At 39.1% G+C, this 20,597-nt stretch overlaps 1 protein-coding gene across 5 annotated transcripts in view; it reads right to left on the bottom strand.

Annotated features, from left to right (window-relative positions):
• Nucleotides 1-8,249: 8,249 nt before the first annotated feature.
• LOC128703374 (uncharacterized) overlaps nucleotides 8,250-20,597 on the bottom strand; it is a 42,204-nt gene continuing 29,856 nt past the window's right edge. Inside the window, exons 9-16 of one of the 5 annotated variants that reach the window (XM_070104631.1) lie at nucleotides 20,290-20,380; nucleotides 17,552-17,676; nucleotides 16,241-17,392; nucleotides 15,671-15,718; nucleotides 13,393-13,743; nucleotides 12,690-12,859; nucleotides 9,209-9,310; nucleotides 8,251-9,050 (exon numbers count right to left, since the gene is read on the bottom strand). In XM_070104631.1, coding sequence (XP_069960732.1) covers nucleotides 8,745-9,050; nucleotides 9,209-9,310; nucleotides 12,690-12,859; nucleotides 13,393-13,743; nucleotides 15,671-15,718; nucleotides 16,241-17,392; nucleotides 17,552-17,676; nucleotides 20,290-20,380 — 2,345 coding nt within the window. In that variant the 3' untranslated portion in view covers nucleotides 8,251-8,744. Of the gene's footprint in view, nucleotides 9,051-9,208; nucleotides 9,311-12,689; nucleotides 12,860-13,392; nucleotides 13,744-15,670; nucleotides 15,719-16,240; nucleotides 17,393-17,551; nucleotides 17,677-20,289; nucleotides 20,381-20,597 lie in introns of all 5 variants that reach the window. The other 4 variants (XM_070104634.1, XM_070104633.1, XM_070104632.1 and 1 more) reach the window with 4 other exon arrangements.

Below are 20,597 nucleotides of genomic sequence, written 5' to 3'. Positions count from 1 at the left end.
AGAGACACAGGGAGAGACACAGAGAGACACAGGGAGAGACACGGAGAGACACAGAGAGACACAGGGAGAGACACAGAGAGACACAGAGAGACACAGAGAGACACAGAGACACAGAGAGACACAGAGAGACACAGAGAGACACAGAGAGACACAGAGAGACACAGAGAGACACAGAGAGACACAGAGAGACACAGAGAGACACAGAGAGACACAGAGAGACACAGAGAGACACAGAGAGACACAGGGAGAGACACAGAGAGACACAGAGAGACACAGAGAGACACAGACAAACACAGAGAGACACAAAGAGACAGAGAAACACAGAGAGACACAGAGAGACACAGAGAAACACAGAGAGACACAGAGAGACACAGAGAAACACAGAGAAACACAGACACAGAGAGACACAGAGAAACACAGAGAAACACAGACACAGAGAGACACAGAGAAACACAGAGAGACACAGAGAGACACAGAGAAACACAGAGAGACACAAAGAGACAGAGAAACACAGAGAGACACAGAGAGACACAGAGAGACACAGAGAGACACAGAAGTCTCTCACCTGCCTACAAGAGACACATTACTCCACTAATACTCAAATATTTCTTCATTTCTCCGTTTCCTCCAGCAGATTTCAGAGTCCCTAAGGGATTTTCCTCTTCTCAACAGATTTTTCTCTATAATAATCCGTATTACGGCATTTTCTTTATATATATATATATATATATATATATATATATATATATATATATATATATATATATATATATATATATATATATATATATATATATATATATATATATATATATTATTTATATATATATTTATATATACCTCTCAGTGTATATACACTGACATATGTATCTCTCATCAGTAACAGAAACAACAGAATCAACAACAGCAGCATCAATAACAGCAGCAATAACAGTAACAACAGCAACAACAGCAGCAACAACAGCAGCAACAACAACAGCAACAACAGCAGCAACAACAGCAGCAACAGCAACAACAGCAGCAGCAGCAACAACAGCAGCAACAACAATAGTAACAACAGCAACAACAACAACAACAGCAGCAACAACAGCAACAACAACAGCAGCAACAGCAGCACCAACAACAACAGTAGCAATAACAACAACAACAACAGCAACAACAACAGCAACAACAGCAGCAGCAACAACAACAGTAACAACAACAGCAACAACAGCAACAACAATAGCAACAACACCAGCAGCAGCAACAACAGTAGCAGCAACAACAGTAGCTGTAGCTACAGCAGCAACAACAGTAGCTGTAGCTACAGCAGCAACAACAGTAGCTGTAGCTACAGCAGCAACAACAGTAGCTGTAGCTACAGCAGCAACAACAGTAGCTGTAGCTACAGCAGCAACAACAGTAGCTGTAGCTACAGCAGCAACAACAGTAGCAGCAACAACAGTAGCAGCAACAACAGCACCATCATCCCCAACAGTAAGAGAATGACCAGTCTCTCCCTTCCCCAAAAATTAATCAGGTTCGCCATTGAGGGCAGTAATAAGGGAAGATTGGAGCCGGGCGACCAGGACACATAGCCGGTGACACAAGCATCCGGCCAGGACACATATCCAGGGACACAAGCATCCAGCGCCCGTGACTCCATCCGCCACAATGTCCCGACTCTTTGATGAACTTCGGCCCTCTGGTTCATCCAGAAGGTCTCAAGCCCCAAAGAGGCCAACTCCAATTTTAGCCCCTACGTTTTCCCTAGCTAGGAGCTGGTGTGCCTCAGGTAAGCACGGCTTCGTTAGGGCCCCCTGCGTAGGTGATATAAGTCAGGGGTCGAAATTCCTGCTCCAGGAAGGTATTCGAAGCCATTATCTTTGACGCTTCGAACTCCATCCCCCGAAGAAAAAGGAGCCTCGATGTCGGACAGGAATTCCCTTGTAAAAACTAACGTCTCTCCTCCCTGGCGTCCTACTGCTTACTCCTTCAGGATCCCAGCTTCCTACTGAAGGATGTGTAGCCAAGGGAAGAAACGTTGCAAATTGTGGCAACGTTTCGCTCGGCGTAACGCTGAGTGGGATTTTCCTTTGAGCGGTAAAGAACGAAAAGAGAAAATCCGATAAATTTCAAATTTTTATTTGTTTTTGGTTAAGAATTCTAGTGTATATACATAGTGTATATACATAGTGTATATACACTGAGATCTATATACACTTCTCAGTGTATATACACAGTGTATATACACTGAGATCTATATACACTTCTCAGTGTATATACACAGTGTATATACACAGAGATCTATATACACTTCTCAGTGTATATACACAGTGTATATACACTGAGATCTATATACACTTCTCAGTGTATATACACAGTATATATACACTGAGATCTATATACACTTCTCAGTGTATATAAACAGTGTATATACACTGAGATCTATATACACTTCTCAGTGTATATACACAGTGTATATACACTGAGATCTATATACACTTCTCAGTGTATATACACAGTGTATATACACAGAGATCTATATACACTTCTCAGTGTATATACACAGTGTATATACACTGAGATCTATATACACTTCTCGGTGTATATACATAGTGTATATACACTGAGATCTATATACACTTCTCAGTGTATATACACAGTGTATATACACTGAGATCTATATACACTTCTCAGTGTATATACACAGTGTATATACACTGAGATCTATATACACTTCTCAGTGTATATACACTGAGATCTACATAGTCATTATCATGATGGTCATTATCATGATGGTCATTATCATGATGGTCATTATCATGGTCATTATCATGATAGTCATTATCATGATGGTCATTATCATGATGGTCATTATCATGGTCATTATCATGATAGTCATTATCATGATGGTCATTATCATGATGGTCATTATCATGGTCATTATCATGATAGTCATTATCATGATGGTCATTATCATGATGGTCATTATCATGGTCATTATCATGATAGTCATTATCATGATGGTCATTATCATGATGGTCATTATCATGGTCATTATCATGATAGTCATTATCATGATGGTCATTATCATGATGGTCATTATCATGGTCATTATCATGATAGTCATTATCATGATGGTCATTATCATGATGGTCATTATCATGGTCATTATCATGATGGTCATTATCATGGTCATTATCATGATGGTCATTATCATGGTCATTATCATGATGGTCATTATCATGGTCATTATCATGATGGTCATTATCATGGTCATTATCATGATGGTCATTATCATGGTCATTATCATGATGGTCATTATCATGGTCATTATCATGATGGTCATTATCATGGTCATTATCATGATGGTCATTATCACGGTCATTATCATGATGGTCATTATCATGGTCATTATCATGATAGTCATTATCATGATGGTCATTATCATGATGGTCATTATCATGGTCATTATCATGATAGTCATTATCATGATGGTCATTATCATGATGGTCATTATCATGGTCATTATCATGATAGTCATTATCATGATGGTCATTATCATGATGGTCATTATCATGGTCATTATCATGATAATCATTATCATGATGGTCATTATCATGATGGTCATTATCATGGTCATTATCATGATGGTCATTATCATGGTCATTATCATGATGGTCATCATCATGGTCATTATCATGATGGTCATTATCATGGTCATTTTCATGATGGTCATTATCATGGTCATTATCATGATAGTCATTATCATGATGGTCATTATCATGATGGTCATTATCATCGTCATTATCATGATAATCATTATCATGATGGTCATTATCATGATAGTCATTATCATGGTCATTATCATGATGGTCATTATCATGGTCATTATCATGATGGTCATTATCATGGTCATTATCATGATGGTCATTATCATGATGGTCACTATCATGATGGTCATTATCATGATAGTCATTATCATGATGGTCATTATCATGATGGTCATTATCATGGTCATTATCATGATGGTCATTATCATGGTCATTATCATGATGGTCATTATCATGGTCATTATCATGATGGTCATTATCATGGTCATTATCATGACGGTCATTATCATGGTCTTTATCATGATGGTCATTATCATGATGGTCATTATCATGATGGTCATTATCATGGTCGTTATCATGATGGTCATTATCATGGTCATTATCATGATGGTCATTATCATGATGGTCATTATCATGATAGTCATTATCATGGTCATTATCATGATGGTCATTATCATGGTCATTATCATGATGGTCATTATCATGGTCATTATCATGATGGTCATTATCATGATGGTCATTATCATGATGGTCATTATCATGGTCATTATCATGATGGTCATTATCATGGTCATCATCATGGTGATCATTATCATGGTCATTATCATGATGGTCATTATCATGGTCATTATCATGATGGTCATTATCATGATGGTCATTATCATGATGGTCATTATCATGGTCATTATCATGATGGTCATTATCATGGTCATTATCATGATGGTCATTATCATGATAGTCATTATCATGATGGTCATTATCATGGTCATTATCATGATGGTCATTATCATGATAGTCATTATCATGGTCATTATCATGATGGTCATTATCATGATGATCATTATCATGATGGTCATTATCATGATGGTCATTATCATGGTCATTATCATGATGGTCATTATCATGGTCATTATCATGATAGTCATTATCATGGTCATTATCATGATGGTCATTATCATGATGGTCATTATCATGATGGTCATTATCATGATGGTCATTATCATGGTCATTATCATGATGGTCATTATCATGATGGTCATTATCATGATAGTCATTATCATGATGGTCATTATCATGATGATCATTATCATGGTCATTATCATGATGGTCATTATCATGATGATCATTATCATGATGGTCATTATCATGGTCATTATCTTGATGGTCATTATCATGATGATCATTATCATGATGGTCATTATCATGATGAACATTATCATGATGGTCATTATCATGATGATCATTATCATGGTCATTATCATGATGGTCATTATCATGATGATCATTATCATGATGATCATTATCATGGTCATTATCATGATGGTCATTATCATGATGATCATTATCATGATGGTCATTATCATGCTAGTCATTATCATGATGATCATTATCATGATGGTCATTATCATGATAGTCATTATCATGATGGTCATTATCATGGTCATTATCGTGATGGTCATTATCATGATGGTCATTATCATGGTCATTATCTTGATGATCATTATCATGATGGTCATTATCATGGTCATTATCATGATGGTCATTATCATGATGGTCATTATCATGGTCATTATCATGATGGTCATTATCATGATGGTCATTATCATGATGGTCATTATCATGGTCATTATCATGATGGTCATTATCATGGTCATTATCATGGTGATCATTATCATGGTCATTATCATGATGGTCATTATCATGATAGTCATTATCATGGTCATTATCATGATGGTCATTATCATGGTCATTATCATGGTCATTATCATGATGGTCATTATCATGATGGTCATTATCATGATGGTCATTATCATGGTCATTATCATGATGGTCATTATCATGATGGTCATTATCATGATGGTCATTATCATGATGGTCATTATCATGATGGTCATTATCATGATGGTCATTATCATGGTCATTATCATGATGGTCATTATCATGGTCATTATCATGATGGTCATTATCATGATGGTCATTATCATGATGGTCATTATCATGGTCATTATCATGATGGTCATTATCATGGTCATTATCATGATGGTCATTATCATGATGGTCATTATCATGATGGTCATTATCATGGTCATTATCATGATGGTCATTATCATGATGGTCATTATCATGGTCATTATCATGATGGTCATTATCATGATGGTCATTATCATGATAGTCATTATCATGATGGTCATTATCATGATGATCATTATCATGGTCATTATCATGATGGTCATTATCATGATGATCATTATCATGATGGTCATTATCATGATGATCATTATCATGGTCATTATCATGATGGTCATTATCATGATGATCATTATCATGATGATCATTATCATGGTCATTATCATGATGGTCATTATCATGATGATCATTATCATGATGGTCATTATCATGATAGTCATTATTATGATGTCATTATCATGGTCATTATCATGATGGTCATTATCATGATGGTCATTATCATGGTCATTATCATGATGGTCATTATCATGATGGTCATTATCATGATGGTCATTATCATGGTCATTATCATGATGGTCATTATCATGGTCATTATCATGATGGTCATTATCATGATGGTCATTATCATGATGGTCATTATCATGATGGTCATTATCATGGTCATTATCATGATGGTCATTATCATGGTCATTATCATGATGGTCATTATCATGATGGTCATTATCATGATGGTCATTATCATGATGGTCATTATCATGGTCATTATCATGATGGTCATTATCATGATGGTCATTATCATGGTCATTATCATGATGGTCATTATCATGGTCATTATCATGATGGTCATTATCATGATGGTCATTATCATGATGGTCATTATCATGATGGTCATTATCATGGTCATTATCATGATGGTCATTATCATGATGGTCATTATCATGATGGTCATTATCATGATGGTCATTATCATGGTCATTATCATGATGGTCATTATCATGATGATCATTATCATGGTCATTATCATGATGGTCATTATCATGATGATCATTATCATGGTCATTATCATGATGGTCATTATCATGATGGTCATTATCATGATGGTCATTATCATGGTCATTATCATGATGGTCATTATCATGGTCATTATCATGATGGTCATTATCATGGTCATTTTCATGATGGTCATTATCATGGTCATTATCATGATGGTCATTATCATGGTCATTATCATGATGGTCATTATCATGATGGTCATTATCATGATGGTCATTATCATGATGGTCATTATCATGGTCATTATCATGATGGTCATTATCATGATGGTCATTGTCATGATGGTCATTATCATGATGGTCATTATCATGATGGTCATTATCATGATGGTCATTATCATGATGGTCATTATCATGGTCATTATCATGATGGTCATTATCATGGTCATTATCATGATGGTCATTATCATGATGGTCATTATCATGATGGTCATTATCATGGTCATTATCATGATGGTCATTATCATGATGGTCATTATCATGGTCATTATCATGATGGTCATTATCATGATGGTCATTATCATGATAGTCATTATCATGATGGTCATTATCATGATGATCATTATCATGGTCATTATCATGATGGTCATTATCATGATGATCATTATCATGATGGTCATTATCATGATGATCATTATCATGGTCATTATCATGATGGTCATTATCATGATGATCATTATCATGATGATCATTATCATGGTCATTATCATGATGGTCATTATCATGATGATCATTATCATGATGGTCATTATCATGATAGTCATTATTATGATGTCATTATCATGGTCATTATCATGATGGTCATTATCATGATGGTCATTATCATGATGGTCATTATCATGGTCATTATCTTGATGATCATTATCATGATGGTCATTATCATGGTCATTATCATGATGGTCATTATCATGATGGTCATTATCATGGTCATTATCATGATGGTCATTATCATGATGGTCATTATCATGGTCATTATCATGATGGTCATTATCATGATGGTCATTATCATGGTCATTATCATGATGGTCATTATCATGATGGTCATTATCATGATGGTCATTATCATGATAGTCATTATCATGATGGTCATTATCATGATGGTCATTATCATGGTCATTATCATGATGGTCATTATCATGATGGTCATTATCATGATGGTCATTATCATGATGGTCATTATCATGATCATTATCATGATAGTCATTATCATGGTCATTATCATGATGGTCATTATCATGATGGTCATTATCATGGTCATTATCATGATGGTCATTATCATGATGGTCATTATCATGGTCATTATCATGATGGTCATTATCATGATGGTCATTATCATGGTCATTATCATGATGGTCATTATCATGATGGTCATTATCATGGTCATTATCATGATGGTCATTATCATGATGGTCATTATCATGATGGTCATTATCATGATAGTCATTATCATGATGGTCATTATCATGATGGTCATTATCATGATGGTCATTATCATGGTCATTATCATGATGGTCATTATCATGATAGTCATTATCATGATGGTCATTATCATGATGGTCATTATCATGATGATCATTATCATGGTCATTATCATGGTGATCATTATCATGGTCATTATCATGATGGTCATTATCATGATGGTCATTATCGTGATAGTCATTATCATGATGGTCATTATCATGGTCATTATCATGATGATCATTATCATGGTCATTATCATGATAGTCATTATCATGATGATCATTATCATGGTCATTATAATGAAGGTCATTATTATGATGGTCATTATCATGATGGTCATTATCATGATGGTCATTATAATGAAGGTCATTATTATGATGGTCACTATCATGATGGTCATTATCATTATGGTCATTATCATGTGGTCCTTATCTTTCTGGTCATTATCTTAGTCATTATTATCATGGCCCTTATCCTCCTGGTCATCATCATCCTGGTCATCAACATCCTGGTCATCAACATCATCCTGGTCATCATCATCATCCTGGTCATCATCATCCTGGTCATCATCATCATCCTGGTCATCATCATCCTGGTCATCATCATCATCCTGGTCATCATCATCCTGGTCATCATCATCCTGGTCATCATCATCCTGGTCATCATCATCCTTGTCATCATCATCATCCTGGTCATCATCATTCTGGTCATCATCGCCCCACTCTTCATCACAGGTCTCCAGGCCCCTCGTTCTCTGCAATAATAATAATAATAATAATAATAATAATAATAATAATAATAATAATAATAATAATAATAATAATAATAATAATAATAATAACAATAATAATAATAATAATAATAATAATAATAATAATAATAATAATAATAATAATAATAATAAGAAAGTACCTGGTGGTTGTGGATGACCTGGTAACAAGGTGATTCAGGCTGCACCAGGTCAAGGAAGGTCAACCCGGCGTTGTTACACACGAACAAGTCAAGATCACTCTGCTGGAACAAGATCACTCTGCTGGAACAAGATCACTCTGCTGGAACAAGATCACTCTGCTGGAGCAAGATCACTCTGCTGGAACAAGATCACTCTGCTGGAACAAGATCACTCTGCTGGAACAAGATCACTCTGCTGGAACAAGATCACTCTGCTCGAACAAGATCACTGCTGGAACAAGATTACTGCTGAAATAAGATTACTGCTGGAACAAGATTACTGCTGGAACAAGATTACTGCTGGAACAAGATTACTGCTGGAGCAAGATTACTGCTGGAACAAGATTACTGCTGAAACAAGATTACTGCTGGAAGAAGATTACTGCTGGAACAAGATCACTGCTGAAACAAGATTACTGCTGGAAGAAGATTACTGCTGGAACAAGATCACTGCTGGAGCAAGATTACTGCTGGAGCAAGATTACTGCTGGAGCAAGATTACTGCTGGAACAAGATTACTGCTGGAACAAGATTACTGCTGGAACAAGATTACTGCTGGAGCAAGATTACTGCTGGAGCAAGATTACTGCTGGAACAAGATTACTGCTGAAACAAGATTACTGCTGGAAGAAGATTACTGCTGGAACAAGATCACTGCTGGAACAAGATCACTGCTGGAACAAGTTAAGATTACGTGATAAGGACAATAAATTAGCGGTATAGAAAATAGATAGATAAATAGAGAGAGAGAGAGAGAGAGAGAGAGAGAGAGAGAGAGAGAGAGAGAGAGAGAGAGAGAGAGAGAGAGAGAGAGAGAGAGAGAAAGAGAGAGAGAAGGAGAAGTGGGGAATTCAGAAACACGAGAGATATTGGCTTTCGTTGTAGAGAGGCTGCTACTGCTAAGTACAAAGCATGGCGAAGGTATAAGAGACATCCTACCACCTATAACAGGAACTTGCACAGGTAAGCCTGTAGGCATATGGGCGACGTTCAAAAGTGGGCCATTGCTAAATGGGAGGTGGACACTAAAAGAAAGCTAGCATCAGGTAGGGTAGGCTCCAAAACCTGGTGATCCCTGGTCAAGGACAGACAAGGTTATCTGCCTGATGAACTTATTCCACCTCTAAATCGACAGGATGGGACCACCTCTACTAGGAGTCAAGAGAAGGCGGACCTCTTTGCTGAACACTTTGCTACCAAAATGCAAGATCCTGATCCAGCAAGGGACCCTCCTTGGCTAGCTGCAAGAACTGTGTCAAAACTGTCAGTGGTGACAATAAGGCAGGAGGAGGTGCATTTCCTTCTTAAATCGCTTGACCAAGAAAATGCTGTGGGCCCAGACAAGTTGAGCCCAAGATTGTTGAGATGTGGTGCAGACCAGCTAGCAGCACCTCTAACTAGCATCTTTCAGCACTGCCTAGTACAGTGTAAATGGCCCTCTCTATGAAAAGAGACAAATGTAGTCCCTGTTCACAAAAAGAAGAGCAGAGCAGAAATCAGCAACTACAGACCAGTGTCACTCCTGTCAATCACTGGTAAGATCCTTGAGACAATAATCTCAAGACAAATGACAGAGTTTTTTGACTACCACTCACTACTTTGTGATCGTCAATACGGCTTCAGGAAAGGTTACTCTGCTGCTGATCTGTTGTTAAACCTCTCCACTAAGTGGCACCAGTCACTGGATGAATCCAAAGTCAGCTGTGTGGTAGCACTGGACATTGCTGGTGCTTTCGACCGGGTGTTACACCAGGGCCTCTTAGCAAAACTTCAAGCACTGAGAATTGCAGGCTCTACGCTATGTCTCCTCAGTGATTACCTTCATGGTAGATCTCTAAGTGTAGTTCTCCATGGAACGGAATCAGCAAGACATCCTATTGGGGCAAGTGTTCCACAAGGAAGCGTGCTGGGTCCACTGTTATGGAATGTCTACTTCAACGACCTTCTTCATCTCATCCCAGAATTACATGCATATGTAGACGACTGTACACTGACATTCACTTATCCAAGAGAAGAAATGTCAGCTGCTCTAAGCTACATCAATCACCAGCTGAGAGCTATATCAGCTTGGGGAAATAGATGGAAAGTAACATTTGCACCTGAGAAAACGCAAATGATGATCGTCTCTAGGCACCATGATGGTAATGTTGGTGCAGTAGTAAGGATGAATGGGAGGGTGTTGGCACCTGGAGAAGAAGTTGATATCCTTGGGGTGAAATTTGACTCCAAACTAACCATGAAGAACCATGTTGTAAATCTTGCAAACAAGGCAGCCAGGAAGCTTACAGCACTTCCCCGTATCTCACATCTGCTTGACAGTAGGGGTTGCAAGATTCTGTACGAGGCACAAGTACGCTCACACCTTGAGTATGCTCCACTTTCTTGGTTTGCCTGCCCCCCCCCCTCTCATCTGCGACTGCTTGACAGAGTAGAGAACAGAGCAAGACGTCTCATCTCTGGCCTGGATCCATCCTGGATAGATCTGTCATTTCAGCAGAGCCTTCAACATAGGAGGGATGTGGGTGGCCTTACTGTTATGTACAAGGCCAATATTGTCAAAGTACCACACTTGGATCCACTTCGAGGACAGCGTGAAACAAGCTTTTATGCCACAAGACGGGCAGAAAGCAGCAATTTCACTCTGGCTGTACCCTTCTCCAGAACATCACTCCATCTGAGATCATACATACCCAGGATGACTCGAGTATGGAACACATTCGTACAGGATAATGATGTCAACGAGATAAAGTCAGTTGATCAAATGAAAATGCTGGCCCACAGATGGCTCCAACTTCATCCTGTTCCCTACTTGTATGTCTCATAACAATAAAAATGCTTTCAAATGAGCTGATGTAGGTAACAGCTCTTAGCTTGCCAATAAAGTTAGGAATCCTTAACCTGTAAATACCTTGTCAATAAAGCTAGGGATCCTTAACCTGTAAATAGCTTGTCAATAAAGCTAGGGATCCTTAACCTGTAAATAACTTGTCAATAAAGCTAGGGATCCTTAACCTGTAAATAACTTGTCAATAAAGCTAGGGATCCTTAACCTGTAAATGGCTTGTCAATAAAGCTAGGGATCCTTAACCTGTAAATAGCTTGTCAATAAAGCTAGGGATCCTTAACCTGTAAATAACTTGTCAATAAAGCTAGGGATCCTTAACCTGTAAATAACTTGTCAATAAAGCTAGGGATCCTTAACCTGTAAATGGCTTGTCAATAAAGCTAGGGATCCTTAACCTGTAAATAACTTGTCAATAAAGCTAGGGATCTTTAACCTGTAAATAGCTTGTCAATAAAGCTAGGGATCCTTAACCTTGTCAAACCCTGTGTAAAAAAAAAAAAAAAAAAACAGGAGTTTTCTCTCATACTCTCTCTCTCTCTCTCTATCTATCTATCTATCTATCTATCTCTTCCTCCCTCCCTCCTTACCCTAACTCACCACCTGCAGTAGCTGGTGCAGCAGGCGGGGAAGCTGGTGCCTGCAGGCCAGGTGGAGAGCAGTATCACCACTCAGCTGGCACTGTAGGTTAACACTGGCACCCTCAGTCAGCAGTGCCAACAGCCACATCTCGTCTCCGGCTACCACTGCCTCGTGCACTGCCGTGTACCCTGTGCAATAATATACATATATATATATATATATATATATATATATATATATATATATATATATATATATATATATATATATATATATATATATATATATATGGTGCCGAATAGGCAGAACTTTCGATCTTGGCTTAAATAGCAACGTTCATCTTGCCATATAGGACAAGTGAAAATTTGTGTATGCAATAATTTCGCCAAAATCATTCTGAACCTAACGAAAAAAATATATTTCACTGTGTTTGTTTAGTATTAAATTATTGTAAACAAATCTAAAATATATTTAGTTGGGTTAGGCTAAAATAAATTGTTCTTGTTATAATAAGGTCAGGTAAGTTTTCTAAGATGCTTTTGGAGCAAAATTATAAATTTTTACATTAACATTAATGAAAAAAATATATCTTTAAACGTATAAGAGAAAATTTTAGAAAGGACTTAATTTTAAATGAGTTCTTGCTAATTAACCAGTTTTACATATTCGGCACGACATATATATATATATATATATATATATATATAAATCGTAGATTTACCTTCATCATCGAAATCATTGAGTGCCAGGTTTCTCTTCTTGTTATTATCTACTTTCAACTTGATTACGTCTTTATTCTCTTCTTTCTTCTTTCCTTCAGGTCCAACAACCTCTCTTCCTTCCTCTTTCTCTTCCTTCTCTTCCTCTTCCTTCTCTTCCTTCTCTTCCTCCTCCTTCTCTATCTCTTCCTTCTCTTCCTCTTCCTTCCCTTCCTCCTCCTTCTCTTTCTCTTCATTCTCTTCCTCTTCCTTCTCTTCCTCTTCCTTCTCTTCCTCTTCCTTCTCTTCCTCTTCCTCCTCCTCTTCACATCCACTCATTTCTTGTGTATCGTCGTTGCTACTCTGGCTACCTGCTGTCAACACATTTATATAGATGTATATAGATGTTTAATACAACTGGATACACACACACACACACACACACACACACACACACACACACACACAAGTGTATAATTGACAACCAGCACGGTTTCAGGGAAGGAAAATCCTGTGTCACAAACCTACTAGAGTTTTATGACAAGGTGACAGAAGTAAGACAAGAGAGAGAGGGGTGGATCGACTGCGTATTTTTGGACTGCAAGAAGGCCTTCGACACAGTTCCTCACAAGAGGTTACTGGAAAAGCTAGAGGATCAGGCACACATAACAGGAAAGGCACTACAATGGATCAGAGAATATCTGACAGGGAGGCAACAACGAGTCATGGTACGCGACGAGGTGTCAGAGTGGGCGCTTGTGACAAGCGGGGTTCCACAGGGGTCAGTCCTAGGACCTGTGCTGTTCTTGGTATATGTGAACGACATAACGGAAGGGATAGACTCAGAAGTGTCCTTGTTTGCAGATGATGTGAAGTTAATGAGAAGAATCAAATCGGACGAGGATCAGGCAGGACTACAAAGAGATCTGGACAGGCTACAAGCCTGGTCCAGCAACTGGCTCCTTGAGTTTAACCCCGCCAAATGCAAAGTCATGAAGATTGGGGAAGGGCAAAGAAGACCGCAGACACAATATAGTTTAGATGGCCAAAGACTGCAAACCTCACTAAAGGAAAAAGATCTGGGGGTGAGTATAACACCGAGCATATCTCCTGAGGCGCACATCAATCAGATAACTGCTGCAGCATACGGGCGCCTGGCAAACCTACGGATAGCGTTCCGATACCTCAGTAAGGATTCGTTTAAGACTCTGTATACCATCTACGTCAGGCCCATACTGGAGTATGCAGCACCAGTTTGGAATCCACACCTAGTCAAGCACGTCAAGAAATTAGAGAAAGTGCAAAGGTTTGCAACAAGACTAGTCCCAGAGCTACGGGGATTGTCCTATGAAGAAAGGTTGAGGGAAATCGGCCTGACGACACTGGAGGCCAGGAGGGTCAGGGGAGACATGATAACGACATATAAAATACTGCGCGGAATAGACGAGGTGGACAAAGACAGGATGTTCCAGAGATGGGACACAGACACAAGAGGTCACAATTGGAAGTTGAAGACTCAGATGAATCAAAGGGATGTTAGGAAGTATTTCTTCAGTCATAGAGTAGTCAGGCCGTGGAATAGCCTAGAAAGTGATGTGGTGGAGGCAGGAACCATACATACTTTTAAGGCGAGGTATGATAGAGCTCATGGGGCAGGGAGAGAGAGGACCTAGTAGCAATCAGTGAAGAGGCGAGGCCAGGAGCTGTGACTCGACCCCTGCAACCACAAATAGGTGAGTACAAATAGGTGAGTACACACATACACACACACACACACACACACACACACACACACACACACACACACACACACACCTTAAACCAATCAAAAGTAATTTAAAATAATAATAATAATAATAATAATAATAATAATAATAATAATAATAATAATAATAATAATAATGATAATAATAATAATAATAATAATAATAATAATAATAATAATAATAATAATAATAATAATAATAATAATAATAATAATGATAATAATAATAATAATAATAATAATGATAATAATGATAATAATAATAATAATAATAATAATAATAATAATAATAATAATAATAATAATAATAATAATAATAATAATAATAATAATAATAATGATAATAATAATAATAATAATAATAATAATAATAATAATAATAATAATCAACATTACTACATTAATCCTGATCTTCTACTCATCCATATATCCAAACCTCTTCATCCACCCTTCAACCCCCCCTCTATCCACTTATCCACACCTGTATATCTATCCCCAACACCTTCCATTTCAACCAGAAGACAGAATATACTCACCAGACTTTCTCTCATTAGCACAGAGATCAAACTCATAGATCCCATCAACTGAAAAAAAATAATATATATATATATATATATATATATATATATATATATATATATATATATATATATATATATATATATATATATATATATATATATATATATATATATATATATATATATATATATATATATATATATGGTGAAGCATGTGCGATATTCCCTTCTGGGGTATCACATTTTGAGGCTATGGAAGGAGAATTTATGTCACTTTTCTCGAGAATGGATGGGTAGATAGGGAAATTGATATGGGGGAAGGATTAATGAATCACTATTTTGATGCTTATTACTGAAATGAAAGTGAGAATCTAGTAAGTGGGCCAGAGGAGTAGACACAGAGAGAACGTTTCGCTCAGGACTGCAATTCATCAAACCTTGATAGAGCTCTATCTAGAGCTTGTATGAAATGACGAAGCTCTATATTACGTATCTATGTACCCCAAGAACTCAAATTTCCTGAAATATCAGCTCAAGGTATATACAAAGGGTCAAGTAATATTCGTAATCTAAGGGTATATTTACCCAAGTTAAAATATTCTTCCACGTCCAGAGAAAGTATTGGATCCAGAGTTTGTAGGAGACATGAATATTCCTGTGTTGGTATTGCGTTGTTTTGAGGTGTTGAGGTTGCTGTGTGGGTGTCGGGGTGTTGTTGGAGAGGGTTGGAGGTGTAGTGTTGGGGTGTGAAAGAGGTTATGTGGGGTGGTTGATATGTGGGGATGTCTTGCAAGTGTGGGTTTTGTGTTGGGGTGAGTTGTGTGGGGGTGGGTGAGAGGGTGTAGGTGTGGTTGTGAGGTGTAGTTGGGGTTGTGAGGGTGTGAGGTTTGTGAGTATGTTGGTGGATGTGGGTTGATGGGTGGGGTGCTGTGAGGGGTTGGTGGAATGATACTGTGGTTGAGTGGTGAGGGTGTTGTTGTTGCTGGGGTTGCAGGGAGTGTTGCAGGGGGTGTTGCAGGGGGTGTTGCAGGGAGTGTTGCAGGGAGTGTTGCAGGGGGTGTTGCAGGGGGTGTTGCAGGGAGTGTTGCAGGGAGTGTTGCAGGGAGTGTTGCAGGGGGTGTTGCTGTTGTTGTGGTGGTTGCAGGGAGTGTTGCAGGGAGTGTTGCTGTTGTTGTGGTGGTTTCTGGTGTTGCAGGGAGTGTTGCTGTTGTTGTTGTGATTGCAGGGAGTGTTGCAGGGAGTGTTGCTGTTGTTGTTGTGATTGCAGGGAGTGTTGCAGGGAGTGTTGCTGTTGTTGTTGTGATTGCAGGGAGTGTTGCAGGGAGTGTTGCAGGGAGTGTTGCAGGGAGTGTTGCTGTTGTTGTTGTGATTGCAGGGAGTGTTGCGGGGAGTGTTGCAGGGAGTGTTGCTGTTGCTGCAGCTGTAGTTGCTGCTGCTGTTGCTGTTGTTCCTGTTGCTGTCGTAACTCTTGCTGTTCCTGCTGTTCCAATTGGTCTTCCCGTTGCCCTTCCCACTGTTGATACCGCCGTTCCAGCCGTTCATGCTGAGAGTAACACTGCCCATACTGTTGCCGCTCCCGTTGATACTGTTGTTGCTCCCGTTGATACTGTTGCTGCTCCCGTTGATACTGTTGCTGCTCCCGTTGATACTGTTGCTGCTCCTGTTGCTGCCGTTGTGAGCCGAATAATGCAACAGAACTGAGGGTCGTCCCAAACGTGTGTTTCCCCTTATTAAACCCTAAAAGTAAACAGATTATTATTATTATTATTATTATTATTATTATTATTATTATTATTATTATTATTATTATTATTATTATTATTATTATTATTATTATTAGTGTGTGTGTCAATACGCATATCATTATTTTTTCAGAGTGGTGGAAGGGATTCGAACCTGTGGTATGATCAGGAAGGTACCTGATTTCCTGTTCCTGGCTGTACTGTTGATCTGATGGGCGGTAGAGACACAGTCTGACTTCCACAGGTTCACTGATAGTCAGTGTCTTGTACCTGGGCGTCCTGGGGAGAGCAGGAGGAGGGTAGTCAGAGAGCCTTCTGATTTACTTTTCTTGACTACCCAAGGTAGGCAAGAATGTGGTTTCTCCCATTTACTCTCTCTCTCTCCCTCTATCTATCTATCTATCTATCTATCTATCTATATATCTGTCTATCTATCTGTCTTTCTATCTATCTATCTATCTATCTATCTGTCTATTTATCTATCTATCTATCTGTCTATCTATCTATCTATCTATCTATCTATCTATCTATCTGTCTATCTGTCTATCTATCTATATATCTATCTATCTGTCTGACTATATATCTATCTATCTATCTATCTATCTATCTATCTATCTATCTATCTATCTATATATCTATCTATCTATCTATCTATCTATCTATCTATCTATCTATCTATCTATCTATCTATCTGTCTGTCTGTCTGTCTATCTATCTATCTATCTATCTATCTATCTATCTATCTATCGATCTATCTATCTGTCTATCTATTTATCTATCTATCTATATATCTATCTATCCATCTATCTATGTATATATCTATCTATCTATCTATCTATCTATCTATCTATCTATCTATTTACCTGGAGAGAGTTCCGGGGGTCAACGCCCCCGCGGCCCGGTCTGTGACCAGGCCTCCTGGTGGATCTATCTATCTATCTGTCTGTTTGTCTGTCTGTCTGTCTATCTATCTATCTATCTATCTATCTATCTATCTATCTATCTGTCTATTTACCTATCTATCTCTCTCCCACCTACATAATGCACTTTACTCCCTAATCTAGACAAAAGTATTTAGATCTATCAGCAGATAGACTGACTGTGGTATGTCCTCACCTCTCTCTCTCTCTCTCTCTCACTCTCTCTCTCTCTCACTCACTCTCTCTCAGCTTACCTACAGATGATGGCACACCTGCGGTGGACCTCCAGGATGGTACACTGGTTCCTCCAGTCTTCAAAGTAGATAGATCTATCAGCAGATAGACTGACTGTGGTATGTCCTCACCTCTCTCTCTCTCTCTCACTCTCTCTCTCTCTCTCTCTCTCTCTCTCTCTCTCTCTCTCTCTCTCACTCTCACTCTCACTCACTCTCTCTCAGCTTACCTACAGATGATAGCACACTTGCGGTGGACCTCCAGGATGGTACACTGGTTCCTCCAGTCTTCAAAGTAGATAGATCTGTCAGCAGATAGACTGACTGTGGTATGTCCTCACCTCTCTCTCTCTCTCTCTCTCTCACTCACTCTCTCTCACTCTCACTCACTCTCTCTCAGCTTACCTACAGATGATAGCACACTTGCGGTGGACCTCCAGGAGGGTACACAGGTTCCTCCAGTCTTCAAAGTAGATAGATCTATCAGCAGATAGACTGACTGTGGTATGTCCTCACCTCTCTCTCTCTCTCTCTCACTCTCTCTCTCTCTCTCTCTCTCACTCGCTCTCTCTCAGCTTACCTAAAGATAATAGCACACTTGCGGTGGACCTCCAGGATGGTACACTGGTTCCTCCAGTCTTCAAAGTAGATAGATCTGTCAGCAGATAGACTGACTGTGGTATGTCCTCACCTCTCTCTCTCTCTCTCTCTCTCTCTCTCTCTCTCTCTCTCTCTCTCTCTCTCTCACTCACTCTCACTCTCACTCACTCTCTCTCAGCTTACCTACAGATAATAGCACACTTGCGGTGGACCTCCAGGATGGTACACTGGTTCCTCCAGTCTTCAAAGTAGATAGATCTGTCAGCAGATGGGGAGATCAGGTATATCCCTTATCTCTTCTTCTCCTCTCTTCTCTCTCTCTCTCTCTCACTCTCTCACCTTCTCACTCACTCTCTCTCCAGCTTACTCACAGATGATAGCACACTTGCGGTGGACCTCCAGGATGGTACACTGGTTCCTCCAGTCTTCAAAGTAGATAGATCTGTCAGCAGATAGACTGATGTAGCATGTCTCACCTCCTCTCTTCTCTCTCTCTCTCTCACTCTCTCACTCACTCTCTCAGCTACTCCACAGATGATAGCACACTTGCGGTGGACCTCCAGGATGGTACACTGGTTCCTCCAGTCTTCAAAGTAGATAGATCTGTCAGCAGATAGACTGACTGTCCCCTCACCTCCTCTCTTCCTCTCTCTCTCTCTCTCTCTCCCTCTCTCTCTCTCTTCTCTCTCTCTCTCACTCTCACTCACTATTCCTGCTCCACACCTGATGATTGCACACCTGCGGTGGACCTCCAGGATGGTACACTGGTTCCTCCAGTCTTCAAAGTAGATAGATCTATCAGCAGATAGACTGACTGTGGTATCCCTCCACCTTCTCTCTCTCTCTCTTCTCATCTCTCTCTCTCTCTCTCTCTCTCTCTCTCACTCTCACTCACTCACCTCTCAGCTTACCACAGATGATAGCACACCTGCGGTGGACCCTCCAGTGGATGGCACACTGGTTCCTCCAGTCTTCAAAGTAGATAGATCTATCAGCAGATAGACTGACTGTAGAGCAGCCTCTCCTCTCTTCTCTCTCTCTCTCTCTCTCTCTCTCTCTCTCTCTCTCTCTCTCTCTCTCTCTCTCTCTCTCTCTCTCTCTCTCTCTCACTCTCTCTCACTCACTCTCTCTCAGCTTACCTACAGATGATAGCACACTTGCGGTGGACCTCCAGGATGGTACACTGGTTCCTCCAGCCTTCACAGTCTGACATCCACACTTCGATGTCTCCTGGAAGTCAGTCAGGACAAATTGGGGGAATTTGTCACTCAGGTGAGCTGAGGTGAAGCTCTGAGTGGTTGAGTGATATGTGTTAAAGCTCTACACAGAGTGAAACATGACTTGATAAAGCTCTACACTGAGTGAAACATGACTTGATAAAGCTCTACACAGAGTGAAACATGACTTGATAAAGCTCTACACAGAGTGAAACATGACTTGATAAAGC

Source organism: Cherax quadricarinatus, chromosome 93 (genome assembly GCF_038502225.1).
Source record: "Cherax quadricarinatus isolate ZL_2023a chromosome 93, ASM3850222v1, whole genome shotgun sequence".
Lineage (NCBI taxonomy): Eukaryota > Metazoa > Arthropoda > Malacostraca > Decapoda > Parastacidae > Cherax > Cherax quadricarinatus.
The sequence above is the reverse complement of the archived record's forward strand: the minus strand, read 5'-3'. Positions and strand labels throughout refer to the sequence as shown.